The sequence below is a fragment of the Oryzias latipes genome, chromosome 18 (genome assembly GCF_053564925.1).
Source record: "Oryzias latipes strain Hd-rR chromosome 18, Olatipes_Hd-rR_3.1".
NCBI lineage: Eukaryota > Metazoa > Chordata > Actinopteri > Beloniformes > Adrianichthyidae > Oryzias > Oryzias latipes.
In genome coordinates, this window is record NC_136254.1 from 2,461,829 (window position 1) to 2,478,765 (window position 16,937).

The following is a 16,937-nucleotide window of genomic DNA, read 5'->3' on the forward strand; positions in this document are numbered from 1 at the left end:
CAAAATGGCCATCATCCCACTGTCCTTCTTTGTGGAGCTCACAGCAGAAGGCTGCAATCCAAATGAATAAAGCAGAATGTGACGCTGTTTACGCAACTTGACGGAAATTTTACTTTGCGGTTTGAAGACCTGCAGCAGAAACGACCGCAGATCACTTTTCTCATAGATCCTTTAATGCAGAGACTGACTGGCTGAGATCCCCGCTTGTCACTGATGAGGCAGCGAGGGAACCGGAGATGATTGAGCTGAAATCTCTCTGAAAGAAGGCCCTGTTACGTTTTGGAGAACGGAAAAACAGCCGTGTGTAAAAGAGCTGCTCCCACGCTGCTGTCGATGTTCTCCTCAATATATGTCTGCCAGTCCCTGTTTATTACCTTGAAACACGTGAAACCAAGGCATCGGCCCACAAAGGAGACGGGTCGGGTGGAGCCACAAACTGGAGACGCCTCAGAGGATCTTCCTGTGGAACAGGAACGGACGAACAGGCCCCTCACATCAACTTCTCAAAGCAGTGATGATGCAGTTTTTTAGCCAAAACTCTGCGTCGTTTTCTAGGACCTAGTTTGTGCAGAGCGGCAAAAGTTCACGACCAAAAAGAGCCAGGTGTAGCAGGTGATGCATGTGTCGGTGAAAGATACCCAACAAGAGAGAGGAGAAAACCCAGTCACCTGAAGGATTTTGTAACTGGCATATCTGAGGTTCATAGTTACATAGATTACTGGTACAGAGCAGTATGTGGTATCCCACAAACATTCAAAGAAGCTGCAGAGTCAGATAACGCAAAACACCGGATTAAAGCCATGGATGAAGGAATCCAGTCATTGAGAGAGAACAACACCTTTACTCTCACTAGTCTGCCAAAGGGCACGAAAACAGTGGGGGGTAAATGGGTCTATTCTGTGAAAAGTGACAGTGATGGTAATGACAAGTACTAAGCCAGATTTGAAGCTAAGGGCTACAGCCAGGAAAAGGAAGTAGATTACGGTGACATTTTTTCACCTTGACAAGCATAAGAGTTTTGTTACAAAAAGCAGCTCAAGAGAACTTGTTACTTCATCAAATGGACGTAACAACAGCTGACCTACACACTCCCATTGATTATGAGATCTACACTGACCAGCCAGAAGGCTATGAAGAGGGGAAAGATTTGGTTTGTGAGCTAGAAACATACCTGTACGGCCTGAAACCGTCTGGTCGGAACTGGAATAGAGTTTTACATGACTGCCTGGCTGAAAGAGATTTTACACAAAACCAACCAGACCACTGTGTTCACACCAAAGAGACAGCCAATGATAAAACAATACTAATCATCTGGTTTAATGATGTGATAATTGCAGCAAGCAACGAAAAAGCCATGAGGACATGGGACAAGGTGGAGGACTTTGGCCCCATTCATGGGGCTTTCTTCTTTTCCTCTGATTTGTCTTTATGTAGAGTCTGGCTGTGCAGGTCCGGTTCTGCAACAATGCAATCTTTCATTTAGTGTCTGATCCTCGTCAGGTCGTCTCAGAGACAAATCAAAGGCAGTACAGGTGGAGAATGAACTGAGACTGCGTCACATCTCAGTTTGAATTGTGAAATGAAAAGAAGAGGCTTGGAATCTATAAGTTGGTAATCTTCCTCCAAAGTCCTTTTCAGACTTTGAATATTGTCATTCGTTGTGGTGTTTATGTTTATGATTTCTTTTTTTTTGAATAGTATGTTATTCCAGAAAAATTAGGATAATGCAAAAGCACAGAGACCAGATATTACAACATTGAGACATCGTCCCCAAAAGTCCAAGTGGTGAACTGGCCTACCTACTATGTAGATCAGGGGCGGAGCTAGAACATTTTATATGAGGAGAAGGAAAAGGGGCAGAAGACTTTGGAAGGGTGGCAAAACACCAGAGTGGAAGGCCATTACAAAGAAAAGGATGAAAAATATGTAGTTCTAACTATTCGTTAATTCTGTTGCTATTGTTATTTTTGCATTGCTTAAGAAGCTTGTATTGACGATTTCTTAATTTTTGTCAATAATGAGACTGACATTGACTGAAAAATTGAGGGGCAAGTATGTGGGCAAAGCTTTTTGCTAGGGGGGCAGTCCTCCCCCCTATGCCCCCTGTGGATCCGCCGCTGATATAGAGGTTTTCCTCAGAAACAGCTGGTGAAACAGAACCAACACAAACCAGAAAATCCAAACAAGTTTCTGCTTCAACTAGTTTGACTTTCAAAATAATTGTCCTGAAAATTCCTGCAATTTCTTAAAATTTATGGCAATGTCATGTTCATTACAGTGTTTGGTGAAAGACCCAACATACTGCAGGATTAGCAACACATGTGATGTGTATTAATATTCTACAACTATACCAGTGCAACCTGAGTCAATCTTCTCAGATGGTTTTATTGAGACAATACTTGATCCTCCGTTTTCTTTCAGAAAGGCAGAGTAAAAAAATACTAGTGATGATCTTTAAAAGCATTCCAAAGATTTAGGAGAGACTGTTCGATCGAAGGTGATTGGACTCGGTTTTCATTGGCATAAAAGCTGAGATAGTCTCTCGGCTCTTCCTCCACGTCGATCGCAGCACCAGCACAAAACTCTGGGGGCTCCAGCAGATTGGGATTGGTAATTCCAATGACATTATCGTAAAAACTAATAAAAAGACAAGAAAAAACCAATCATGGATGCATGCACACATGATACATTATACTTTCTCAGAGGTTATCACTAAAACTTACTCTGCTAACACCCATCCAAACTCCTTTGTTTTGTAGGTTAAACTCACAGGAATGCACCCCAATTCAGTCACAGTAGTTAGAAAATCTCCTGGAGGACGACACACAACAAAGATTCACACTAGGGTTAATATGAATGTCTTCCCATCTGCATTCATTTTTAGTTGAATGTAAACTGACTCTAGAGCTGCTTCAGTGAATGGCCCAACCCCAAGCTTTACTTACTGATTCCCAAGATGACTAAGTGGATGAACAAAACATTATTCAGGTCTATTTAGGACTCCTGCACTTGCTCTGATGAAATAACTCTAATAACACATTTCTACAGAGTTTTAAGGTTTAACAAACTGCATCCACAGCTCCAAGCATAATTATCCTTTAGAAACATGGAAATAAGAACTGACTCTGCAGTGTATCCAAAACACACCTTCACAGCCCTTTAAACATACAGTTCAGAGATGCTAAGAAAACAAAATCATTTAACATCTCCTTCACATTTTTACCCTTTATTCTTCACAACACAAGTTTCCGTGACTGAAAAATGTACTAACCATGTCCCCCACCTTGGACCACGTCTGAGAATATTGACTTTTCACGTTAGTTCTGATCCACGTGTGCCTCCTCACCTGTTTTGTCAGGTAACTTTCCAGACCAGTTGTTCATCAGGAGTCCTTGTCCCGGAACAGAAGAGCTGCCCACCACAGTCTGGCTTATCCGAAACGCATTTTGGGGAATCTTCAGAGGTTGGAAGTCTGCCTTCAGCGGGCTCTTCTTGCATGTTCGTTTGGCATCATTGATCTCATACATGGCAGCCTGATGGAGGAGTTGTGGAACAAAAGTTATCAGTGTTTTGATCATTGGACTTTGAAGTCACACATCAGTGTTTGATTCAAGCTCTTTGTTTAAATCCCACTCCGATCATCTTCTGATCTGTTTTCAGAGCATTCCCAGTGAACTTTTAGTTATGATTATTTCTGTGATAGGCCCACTGATAATGACTGTTTGTCCTCCATTATGAAAAAAATGCCACAAAAACATGTTAAATACACCAAAAACACAATTTTCATTGGAGTGGGACTATAAAGCTATTTTGTTTGTTTCAAGCACTTTTAATGTATTGTTTCCATAATTATAGTTATGTAATGATTAATATCCATTTGGGCTTAACTCCACCTCCTGAAAGACACCAGAAAACAAGCACAGGACCTCTTCCTGAGACAAACATGGCTGATTTTAGCATAAAAGATTTTTACCTAATAACTAGGAGTGAATGATTTACTTGTTGTCCTACTTTATTAGATGGTCTGATACTAACCAGCATGGCTGCCAAAGAACAAATCTAAGGATGGTGCTCCTGTTATGACTCACACTCTAAATTGACTCCATGCAAACCAATTCTAGCAGCATGAGAGGTTTCAAATATGGTCTCATCCAGGAGAAATTTAGAAAAACCTGACCTAAAGAATTTTATCCAATTTCATAAAGTGTCTTCACGAAAAAGTCCAGCCCTTTGGTACCCTTCGGTTGATGAAAGCAAAACTCACAATGGCCACAGAAAGAACTCGAATCTGACAAAAGTAATAATAAATAAAAATTCTATAACACCCACCCCCCCCCCCCCCCCCCCCCCCGTGTTCACAAGTTTCTAGTTTCAAGTTTTTAAGTTTGATGTACAAAACGCATCAAACAAGGTTGACTTTTGATCAATCAGGGACTTGGAGTTGGTAGCAACGTATGGACACGTATTTTTGTCGTATTATTTTTTATTTATTTGTTACATTAAGTGTGTGTGGGGAGGGAGAGGGGAAGAATGTGTGTGTGGGGGGGTGGGGGTGGAAGAGAGTAAAAGGAAGAAAGGTGAAAAGGTGGGGGATACAAGTAATGATTTGAATAAGTTATTATTTTAAGCTGTAACAATTATACAAGATCTGCTGGAAAGACAAATATTACATCAAAGGTGAAATTCTGACACTAAGATGAGTGGAAAATATCTGTCCATCAATACACTGTAGGTTAGGAGGGATGAAGCAGACAGGGAGCAGTGTGGCAGTGTGCACGTGCACGTGGGGGTGGAGATACATGCATGCTGCCGAAGTGAACAGTGTGTTCATAAGGGGCCCAGATCCTACCCAGCCAGACCAGCCAGACCAGGAGAGGGGAAAAAAAAAACAAAAATTAGAAAATAATAATAATAATATATATAGGTTGCAACCTTCCATCCATGGACACCATCTACAAACAGCGCTGCAGGAGGAGAGTGACTAAGATCATCAGAGACAGACACCCCCCTGCTCATGGACTGATCCAATGTGCGGACTCAGGCCACAACCTTTTTTGAATTTGAATTTGAAATGGTTTATTTCAAGCAATCAAATAGAAATAATACACAAAAGCAATATAATCATCAGTTATACATTCATACAGTAACTAATCAAACTTAGGATAAATAGACATAATTAATAAATATTGCTTGAAAGGGAGTGGAAGGAAGCGAACTTATATAATCCCACCCCGTTATACTATAACCATTTTATTACATGATTTATCAATATCCGGTTCCTAGGTTTTATCAGACAGAATTAACAATCATAAGGTATCAATAAAGCACATGCCAAAGATGAATTACTTAAGTATTACGTCAAAAATAACTATTTTAGAAATCAACATGGCAAATGCAGCATCTGAAATATATGCAGATTATGTTACTTTTAAAAGTCATTCATGTGTTTTAAAACATAATACTATATCAGTAAAATAGACACAACACTGTTTCAGGAATTTTCATAGCAAAATTTCATCAAGTATCAAAAGTTAAAAACATGTGCAAAGTTATGCTACATTAGGAAAGATTTTTGAATCAATTTATCAATTTTAGGAGCAAGTGAAGTAATATCATCAAAAGTCAATCAATTTAACAATTTTCAAAAGTGATTAATCATTTGTTTTACTCTTTTTATATATTTTTTTTGTATTTTTATTTTATTTTTTTATATAATAAAGTAATGCTGTAGGGGAAAAATAAAAAGGGTCCATAAACTGTCGAATTGTCCAAGGTTGGCATTTCTTCTTTTACTGATAACAGTCGATTTTCTTGGTTTAAACAGTTAATAGTTTTCTTCCATGTTATGTCTGCAGACATTAGATTCAGGTCCATATCCTTCTTCAGCTGCTATCAGCTGCGGTGAAAGTTGAGGTCAAGTTGTCTGCAGGTCAGAACTCTGCTGTTATTCAGGTTACGTCAGACATACAGAGAAAGTGTTGAATCCAGGTGTCATATTTCTTGAAATTATTTGTCTCTTTGATTTATTACTCCATGTTGTTTCAGACAACCGTAATCAAGCACTTCTCAAAGTCATTCATGGTGTTCACAACCAGAACCTTGGCCCGGTCCAGTGGACCGAGTGGTTTGACGTAAATCCTGCAGCCTTAAACCCAAGTGTTCTCAATCTGCTTACGCTTCCTGAGAAGCCGTGCATGTTTGGAGATTTCAGCATTCCTTCTGGTCAGATGGTCGTTCAGATAAACAGCAGATCCTCTGAGATTTTTGCGTTGATTCATCAGAGCTAGCTTGTGTTTGTGATTCACAAACCTGATGAGGATCGCTGGTTTATCCGTCTCCTTTCTCCTGGGGAGCAGGTGGCAGGTCTCGATGGTATTGAGATCCAGGGAAATCCCTTTAGATGTGAGAAATGAATGTATTTGCTGCACCAAAGACTCTGCACCGATTTCCGTATTAGCACTGCTAGCTACGCTAGCGCTAGCATTAGCAGTACTAGCTCCAGCTGCATTCAGCTTCGCTCGAGGCTTGATTGGTACTCCAGTGAGAATGACATTATTCATCTTTACTTGCTGTTCCACATCGTCCAGTCTTTTCTCCAGAATCTCGACCCGGTTTTCTCGCTGCTCGTTTTGAGCCCGAAATCTTCGGAACTCTTCCATCATCTCCCAGAGTGGCGTTAGCTTAGCCGACACTTGATCCATAAAACTTTTCAGCGTTTCTTGAATAATGTCAAGAGTCTTTTTGAGGTCTTCGTATTCCTGGGTTTTCTTCGGGGGCATGGTCAGCTCTCTTTTTTGGAGAAAAATCAACTTTTTAAGTAATTTGAAGATAGTTGTATTCGCAGAGAGGCACGCCACGCGTCCTGCTGTGTGACCCGGAACCCCAACCTCAGGCGTCGCAGGCCTGAAAGCATCCACGCGCACACCACACGCTTCCACGACAGCTTCTTCCCAACAGCAATCAGAATGCTGGCAAAGGACATCAGAGAGGGAAGATTGGACTAAATTACTAAGTGCAATAAACAATAATATGTGCAATAATTCTATGTGCAATAATGCTTCTGTACAGATTGGGTCTCTGCAATATTCATTATCATATTTTACTGATATTTATATTTTTATACACCCCGTAAGAGCACCACTGATGCCATTTTTGCTTTGAGAATGTTGATGGAAAAGTACAGAGAAGGTCAGAAGGAGCTGCATTGTGTGTTCGTAGATTTAGAGAAGGCGTATGACAGGGTGCCGAGGGAGGAGCTGTGGTACTGTATGAGGTCGTCTGGAGTGGCAGAGAAGTATGTCAGAGTAGTTCAGGACATGTATGAGAGAAGTATGACGGTGGTGAGATGTGCTGTAGGTCAGACAGAGGAGTTCAAGGTGGAGGTGGGACTACACCAAGGATCAGCTTTGAGTCCTTTTTTGTTTGCTATGCTGATGGACAGGCTGACAGACGAGGTAAGACAGGAATCTCCCTGGACAATGATGTTTGCGGATGACATTGTAATTTGCAGTGAGAGTAGAGAGCAGGTGGAGGAACAGCTAGAGAGGTGGAGGTTTGCTCTGGAAAGAAGAGGCATGAAGGTCAGTCGTAGTAAGACAGAATACATGTGTCTGAACGAGAGGGATCAAGGTAGAAGCGTTAGGTTACAGGGGGCTGAGGTGAAGAAGGTGCAGGAGTTTAAGTACTTGGGGTCAACAGTTCAGTGTGATGGGGAGTGTGGAAAAGAGGTGAAGAGGCGAGTGCAGGCAGGTTGGAGCGGGTGGAGGAAAGTGTCAGGAGTGTTGTGTGACAGAAGAGTGTCAGCAAGACTCAAAGGAAAGGTGTACAAGACAGTGGTGAGACCAGCTCTGCTCTATGGGTTAGAGACGGTAGCAGTGAGACAGAGACAAAAGGCTGAGATGGAGGTAGCGGAGATGAAGATGTTGAGGTTCTCCTTAGGAGTGACCAGGGTAGACAGGATAAGGAACGAGTACATCAGAGGGACGGCTCATGTTGCCTGTGTTAGCGACAAAGTCAGAGAAGCCAGACTGAGATGGTTTGGACATGTCCAGAGGAGGGATAGTGGATATATTGGTAGAAGGATGTTGGAGATGGAGCTGCCTGGCAGGAGGGCAAGAGGACGGCCAAAGAGGAGATATATGGATGTCTTAACAGAGGACATGAAGTTGGCTAATGTTAGGGTAGAAGATGTCCATGATAGAGTGAGGTGGAAAAGGATGATTCGCTGTGGCGACCCCTGATGGGAAAAGCCGAAAGAGAAAGAAGATTTATATTTTTATACACCATGTAATTAATAATAAGTCTAATTTTGACTTTTAACTTTATTCTATTTATTTTTATTTTCTTTATTATTTCTTCTTCAAATTTTTCTTTTGTCCTTTTTTAACTTATCCTGACATGAGAGATGCCAAAGAAAAATCCCGATGTACCGCATGTGCAAACGGCAATAAAACATGAATCTTGAATCTTGAGATATATATATATATATAAAACGCCCCTCTCACCCTCCGCGGGTGGTTTCTCCTCCAAGTTCGGGTCCTCTACCAGAGGCCTGGGAGCTTGAGGGTCCTGCGCAGTATCTTAGCTGTTCCTAGCACTGCGCTTTTCTGGACTGAGAGGTCTGAGGTCTTTCCAGGTATCTGTTGTAGCCACTCCTCCAGCTTGGGGGTTACTGCCCCGAGTGCTCCAATTACCACAGGCACCACTGTCACCTTCACTTTCCATGCTTTCTCCAGTTCTTCTCTGAGTCCCTGGTATTTCTCCAGTTTCTCATGTTCCTTCTTCCTGATGTTCCCATCGCTTGGCACTGCCACATCCACCACAACGGCTTTCCTCTGTTCTTTATCCACCACTACAATGTCTGGTTGGTTCGCCATTACCATCCTATCAGTCTGGATCTGGAAGTCCCACAGGATCTTTGCCCTCTCATTCTCTACCACCTTCGGAGGTGTTTCCCATTTTGACCTTGGGGTTTCCAGTTCATATTCTGCACACATGTTCCTGTATATTATTCCAGCCACTTGATTGTGGCGCTCCATGTATGCTTTCCCTGCCAGCATCTTACACCCTGCAGTTATGTGCTGGATTGTTTCAGGGGCCTCTTTGCACAGCCTACACCTTAGGTCTTGTCTGGTGTGGTAGATCTGAGCCTCTATTGCTCTGGTGCTCAGGGCTTGTTCCTGGGCTGCCAGGATGAGCGCTTCGGTGCTGTCCTGTAGGCAAGCCCTTTCTAGCCATTGGTAGGACTTCTTGATATCAGCCACTTCAGTTATGGTCCGGTGGTACATCCCATGCAGGGGTTTGTCCTCCCATGAGGATCTGTCCTCCAGCACTGTATCCTCTGCTCTCCATTGCCTGAGAAATTCACTGAGCACACTGTCAGTTGGGGCCTTGAGCTTGATGTACTCATGGATCTTGGATGTTTCATCCTGGATAGTGGCTTCTACGCTCACTAGTCCTCGGTCTCCTTCCTTGCGGCTAGCATACAGTCTCAGGATGCTGGATTTGGGGTGGAACCCTCCATGCATGGTGAGGAGCTTTCGTGTTTTAACATCCGTGGTCTGTATCTCTTCCTTTGGCCATCTTATTATTCCTGCAGGGTATCTGATAACTGGCAGTGTGTAGCTGTTAATTGCCCGGGTCTTATTTTTGCCATTGAGCTGGCTTCTCAGGACTTGCCTTACTCGTTGGAGGTATTTAGCTGTTGCAGCTTTACTTGTTGCCTGCTCCAGGTTGCCATTTGCCTGTGGAATTCCAAGGTACTTGTAACTGTCCTCGATGTCTGCTATTGTTCCTTCTGGGAGTGAGACCCCCCTGTGTGGACTACCTTGCCTCTCTTTGTCACCATCCGGCTGCATTTCTCGAGCCCGAATGACATCCCATTGTCAGTACTGTAGATCCTGGTGGTGTGGATCAGGGAGTCAATGTCACGCTCGCTCTTAGCATATAGCTTGATGTCATCCATGTAGAGGAGGTGACTGATGTTGGCCCCATTTCTGAGTCGGTATCCATAGCCAGTCTTGGTGATTATTTGACTGAGGGGGTTGAGACCTATGCAGAACAGCAGTGGGGACAGAGCATCACCTTGGTATATCCCACATTTGATGGACACTTGTGCAAGTGGCTTCCCATTGACTTCAAGGGTGGTTTTCCACAACTTCATTGAGTTTCCTATGAAGGCTCTTAGAGTCCTGTTGATGTTGTACAGCTCCAAGCATTCAGTGATCCATGTGTGTGGCATAGAGTCATAGGCCTTCTTGTAATCAATCCAGGCTGTGCACAGGTTGGTGTGTCGTGACTTGCAGTCTTGAGCAACTGTTCTGTCGACCAGGAGTTGGTGTTTGGCTCCTCTGGAGTCTCTACCAATGCCCTTCTGTGTGTTACTCATGAATTGATCCATGTGCCTATTTATCTTGGTTGCAATGATGCCTGACATGAGCTTCCTTGTTGTGGACAGACAGGTTATTGGCCGGTAGTTGGATGGGACTGCACCCTTTGAGGGATCCTTCTGGGTCAGGATCGTTCGCCCTTCCGTTAGCCATTCGGGGTGAGTCCCATCTCTTAGCAGCTGGTTCATTTGTGCTGCCAGGCGCTCGTGGAGTGCGGTAAGCTTCTTTAGCCAGTAGGCATGTATCATGTCAGGGCCCGGTGCTGTCCAGTTCTTCATACCTGAGACTCTTTCTTGGATGTCTGCCACTGTTATGGTTACTGGATTCTGTTCAGGGAGGTGCTATGTTCTTTTCTCAGAGAGACCAGCCACTGGGCATTGCTGTTATGTGCTGTCTGTTTCTCCCATATACTTTTCCAGTACTGTTCAGTTTCTAGCCTTGGTGGGTCTGCTCGGCTGTTTTGACCCTGCCACTGAGCGTACACTTTTGCAGGTTGAGTTGCGAAGAGCCTGTTTATTCGTCTGGCTTCATTGTCTCTTGTGTATCTCTTTAGGCGGCTGCTCAAGGCTAGGAGCCTTTGTTTGGCAGTTTCCAGTGCTTCAGGTATGGGCATCTGGCTGTATCTCTTAGGTACTTGCTTTCTCATTGTACCTCTTTGAGCCTCTTTCAGCTTACTCACATCTTTCCGAGTTGCCTTGATTTTGGCCTCTAACCTTTGTTTCCATGGTGGGTACTGTTTTCTTCCATGGTTGCTCTTGTAGCCAAGCATCTCAAGGATCACTGCTGCTGAAGTGTAAACCAGTTCATTGGTTTCTGTAATGTTTGTGGTAGGAATTGCCCTCAATGCTTCATTCACAGTTTCCAGTAGACTTTCAGGTACGTCACTTAACCGTTGTAGTTGGTGTCGGGGTTGCCTAGTGTTCATTGTAGACATGATCTTGTCTTTCAGGTCAGTTGCTGCCTCGGCTGTGTACCCAATCTCAGGGTGGGAGTGTGGCATAACCTCCTCTCTGACCTGTTGTTCTGGTTTTCCCGTGGCATTGTATTGTATCGCTTCAATCTCAAGTTGTGATAGGAGTTGCCGTTTGTGGATGTTAGAGCACTGAGCTACCAGTTGTTTGGCAGTTAGCCTTGATTGTGGGTTTCGAAGCATCCATTCATTCCACATTCTCTGCATGTAACCCCTCTGGGTGGGATTACTTGAGTAGTAGCATTCTAACAGAACCTTGTTCTCACATCTAGTCCATTTCCGTCTTGTTCTTGTTCCAGTAGCCCATCTTTCCATCAGGGTGCTCTGGTTCCTCAGCACCTGACGCAGAACTTGTTTGGCCGGGTGACGTCTGAGCCGGCATGACATGTGGTACATTGTCTCTCATGTTGTGAGGTAGGCATTAACGTTAAGGGTCTTGTCCAAGGACCCTCACTGGGTGATGTAATTGCCCGTCTTTGTTATGGTAATTGCCCCATTTCCATTACCATTAATTGTTCGTTCCGCCCTGGGAATCGAACCCGGGTTTCCTGCATGACAGTCCTGCACCTTACCTTACCAACCGAGCTACCCAGCCGGTTATATATATATACATATATATACATATATATATATATACATATATATATATATATATATATATATATATTTTTAAAAAAGAAGAAAAAAATAAAATAAAATAAACCCACCCAAGTGAGCCCCTTAACCCCTGCTGTGAATGCAACGTCGACCCCCGGGAGGCCAGGCCATGCGCCAACTACTGGCCACGGGCAAAACACCGGCCGCGGGCAGACGACCCCAGGCCCCTGAACCCCAAGCCCCCCCCAGCCCCCTACACTATCTATCTATCTATCTATCTATCTATCTATCTATCTATCTATCTATCTATCTATCTATCTATCTATCTATCTATCTATCTATCTATCTATCTATCTATCTATCTATCTATCTATCTATCTATCTATCTATCTATCTATCTATAAGAAAAAGAAATCTGTCGCTTTGAGATTTCTTCCATGCGTGTTCTTAAAGTCGGGAGAATGACCATAAAATGCGAACGGAATAAAATTAAGAGTTTTTATTGTCCCTAACAAAGAGCTCTAAACAAAATAAAACAGATCGATCTGGGTTCCCAAATCCAAGGCCTGCAATAGGTAAGAAATTACAATCCGAATTTACATGCAGTTTGTCTGGGAACCAAGCTTCTTCCAAAGCATGGCCCTTTTAAGATGTGGTCCGAGTCCCTCCTCCTGAAAACATCATGGCGGCCGAATCTCCGCCTCTGGTCGCTAAAGATTGGCTGACAGAGGAGCCCGCCTACTTCCTTCAGCCCATACTTGGAATCACAGCATCTGGTCTCTGCTACACATGTGGTCCTCCACAGGTGGCAGGAACTTTCACCACAGGGAGTCGATCCTAGAGCTTTGTTCTCCACACGTGAACGGACGCCTGGAGAGGTTCCCATACATTGAATCAGCCCCACCCAGAGATGATTAATTTATGGTCCATGTCAGACCTACAGCCCAGCCTTCCAAATGGCCTTAGAAGTGTCCATGCAGGGGGGGTTGGCTTGGAGCTGAAGTCAAAACCTTATCACATATCCAACTCAAGGAAGCTTCTTCAAAGGTCAAAGGACAGAAACAACACACACTAATAAAACTAAAATTCAGTGAGACAGAAAAACAATAAAATGAAGACATAAAATATATATTCCTTCACTATCTAACTGTGTGTTTATATATATGTTTTGGAAATTAAATATTTAGATCTGGCCTTAATATTTATTTTCCAAAGTAAACATTTAGACTTGGTTACTAATTATGTATTTGTTAAATAAGCATTAATTCATTCATTCATCTCAATTTCGTTTTGTCCCTTTTGAGGTCACGGGGCTGCTGGAGCCTATCCCGGCCACTTTCGGGTGAAGGGAGGGACATCCTGGACAGGTCGCCAGTCTGTCACAACATATCACACACCCATTCAAACCAGGGGCCTTCTTTCTGTAAGGCAAGAGTGCTAACCACTGGCCACCGTGCAGCCTAAATAAATAAGCATTGAAGTCCAAATCAAATATTTGGATAAGAGTTAAATATTTAGCTTTTAAACCTGGATTTACAGTAAACCTGAAGTCCTGCAGGTCACCCACACACTTCACCTTCTACCCAATATTATCGTGAGGACAGACTCACAAACACGATAAACAAACATTTCAACCTGGTCAATAGAGTGACCTCCAGCGTTTTTCTCTGTTATCTTTGTGGATACCATATTGTGACGAGCACATAAACCAAAGGATCGTGTCTATGACATGTACACATTTGTACTTCTATTGCAGCTCATCTTATCGTTTTCATGAGCAGATGGTTAGAGCCCAGCCTGTTTGGAGTTCTAAGCATGGACGGACGGACAGACAGACAGAGACAGATAGACAGACAGAAAGATCAGCAGAGGGGCTTTTTTCATGATAGAATGTGGTGTTCTGGATGATCCAATTTCACAGCAGCAGCAGTTAACCTAAAGTCCCCCTTTTGAAAAGAAGTACTTCTGTGACAGAAGTCACAAGACCTTTTATCTACACGAGAGAAGAGGTTGTTGCTGAACATTCGTTGACAGGCCCTGAGTGTTTCTTTTTTTTTCTTTGGACACGTTTGCTTGGCTGAGCAGCTCCTCTTCTAACCAGGAACCATAAAGAGAGATCACATTAAAATAAAATACTTTTTTATAGGTTCATTCATGGTTTTCTATTCTTTGTTTACCTAAAACAGACCATGTTTATTATTTTGATTAGTTTTAAGCAGTATAAACATATTTTTGGTTTTGTTTTCCTTGTATTTTATTAATGGTCATGCGTGAGTGTGTGCATGTTTTTCTGCATTAATGGATTTTTGTAAAAGCTGTTGGGCTAAACTGCAGAAAAACAACAAAGAATCTTCTATTTTTAATTTTTTTCTTTTTCCTTTATTATTGTGAGCCAAATGTGTTGATTAAAACTGTAGAGAAACTCACCACGTTGATCAGCATATAAAAGGAAGTGTACTGACTGGTGTAGAACATGTATATTTTAATATCTTATTCTTTATTATGTTACAGCTTTTATCTTTAGTGTGAAGTGAACTTATTTTGAACTATCCAGATTTATGGTCGTGTGACATTCCTTTTTGCTTTATGGTTGCAGCATCCTGTGAAGAAATAGGATGTTCTTTGTGCAAAGTTAGGTGTTTTCCATAGGTGCAATAAATATGCCATGGACTACATCCGTACCATCTGGGTTGAAGATTCTTCCCCTGGGAAAGTGTGAAGATTCGTGTTCTCATGTGGAGGTTGGAGCTGACCTTTGCTCTGGATACCGGTAAAAGGAACCTTGAGTTGTCCAGGAATGATTTACTCTGACCAGATGGGGACTCTTTTGATCATCGGACTGGGTGTGTGCCGGTAAAATGGGCCCCCGAGAGGCGGAGCGGATGTGAAGTTGGCAACCGTCAGCTATTGGCCAGAGGAAGCAGGCGGGCTATCAGCTGACGAATCAGAGCGACCAGGGGCGGAGATCCAGCGACCATGATCTTTCCGGAAGGCGGGGATTCAAACACATCTTAAAAAGACTGGTTTTAAAGTTTTCCATTGTTCTTAGGAAAATCTACGAGTAATTCGCATGTAACTTGTGCGTCAGTAGATCTTTATTTGAGAATCCAGATATATCTGCATTAATGTTTTAATCTGTGCTTTAGAACTATTGTCAGGGAAATAAACTTCGTGTATTTTTAAACCGGTTGAATCCTTGTTTGCTTTACCACTCTCGACTGACGAACACGCATGGATGGAAAGAACTGAAAAGCGGAAGATTTCTATCCTACACTGGATATCACCGCCATCTTGGCTGCCAGTGCAGCAGAAAGAAGGCGATGTCGCTCGTCTCCAAAAACTACAGAAAGGACCAAAAATCAGCATCTGTCTTAATGCCAAATCCAGGAAGATCCACTCAACAACAGACTCACAAAATGGATGTCTGGGTTGGTCCTGAAAGAATGGAAGTCTTCATCGTTCATTGACACTAAAATGTTGGCTGGGATACAGAGGGACGTCCCAACTCCCTGAAAGAAGTGGTACTGGTTACAGGGCTTTTATGGAGTAATATTTATGCCACCACGTTGCACACAAAATGTTCTAAGGTGCAAATGAGAATATTGAATATTTGCATTCAAATTTTTTTTTGCTTTCACATTTTTTTTGCAATTTTTTTTTTTGCTTTTAAAAATGCGTTGTGTCTCATCTCACTTTTTTCCTATCTTTTATTTTGCTCACTTAGGTTTCAATTTGGCGGGAATATAGCTGCTCTCAAACAGCCTCCTGATTGGTACAGATCGGGGTGACGAACACGCGGCTCTCGGCCAATAAGCACGCGGCTCTTTGTGTCTCATCATATTTTCTATATACTGTGACTCATTTCATAGTTTTTCTTCTTAAACCACACTCAAAACCATCAGCGGGTATTAAAAATACATAAAATAATAAAATTGTCACGGCTGGAGGGACGGAAACCCAAGTGCAGATAGGAATCAGGCTGAGACTCAGGAATGCGCTTAGGAGTGATTTAATACTAACAGAAAGCGCCACAAGGTGGAATGACAAAAACACAAAAAACTCCTCAAAAGAGGGAAAACTGCAAAAGGCAAAAAAGGAACAACTAAGCTCAGAAAAAGGCCAAAGGACAAAACAGACCTCAGTGTCGGCTGAGTAGGAAAACCACTGACTTAACAGGGACGCACCGACACTGAAGACTGAGTAGCATCAACTTAAATAAGCATGATTGCAAAGTGCAGGCAGCTGTGCACTCCTCCACAGAGAAGACCAGGCAGGAAAGGGAGGGGCCATCCAGGAAGAGCGACAGCTGACCTGCGAAACACAGAGGCAGTCAGGAAACAGAACAGAAAAACACCCCACTGTGTCATAACCCCCCCCCTCAGAGTCCGGCTTCCAGACGGATAGGAAGGTTGGTCCGGATGTTCCCGAAAGGAATCAAGCCAATAGTCCCTTGTCCAGGATGTCCTGCTTGGCCACCCACTGGCGATGCTCAGGACCGTAGCCCTCCCAGTCCACCAGGTACTGCAAACCACGGCCCACTCTCCGAGAAGATAGAAGTCTGTTGATGGTGTAGACCAGGGGTGCTCACACTTTTTTGGCGTGTGAGCTACTTTTGAATCGACAATGTCTTGAAGATCTACCTATAATATATATATATGTATATATATATATATATATATATATATATATATAAAAAAAAAAACTTGCCCCTATCACCCTTTCGTGGGTGGTTTCTCACTCAAGCTCGGGTCCTCTACCAGAGGCCTGGGAGCTTGAGGGTTCTGCGCAGTATCTTAGCTGTTCCTAGCACTGCGCTTTTCTGGATTGAGAGGTCTGAGATCTTTCCAGGTATCTGTTGTAGCCACTCCTCCAGCTTGGGGGTTACTGCCCCGAGTGCTCCAATTACCACAGGCACCACTGTCACCTTCACTTTCCAGGCTTTCTCCAGTTCTTCTCTGAGTCCCTGGTATTTCTCCAGTTTC

General features: G+C 43.1%; 1 protein-coding gene across 1 annotated transcript in view; it reads right to left on the reverse strand.

The window, feature by feature from the left end:
* Positions 1-1,558: 1,558 nt before the first annotated feature.
* The window catches only part of LOC101174464 (ependymin-2), a 185,479-nt gene continuing 170,100 nt past the window's right edge, over positions 1,559-16,937 (reverse strand). Inside the window, exons 4-6 of the mRNA XM_023948854.2 lie at positions 3,347-3,533; positions 2,724-2,811; positions 1,559-2,637 (exon numbers count right to left, since the gene is read on the reverse strand). Of these exons, the coding sequence (XP_023804622.1) occupies positions 2,442-2,637; positions 2,724-2,811; positions 3,347-3,533 (471 nt within the window). The 3' untranslated portion in view covers positions 1,559-2,441. The remainder of the gene's footprint in view (positions 2,638-2,723; positions 2,812-3,346; positions 3,534-16,937) is intronic.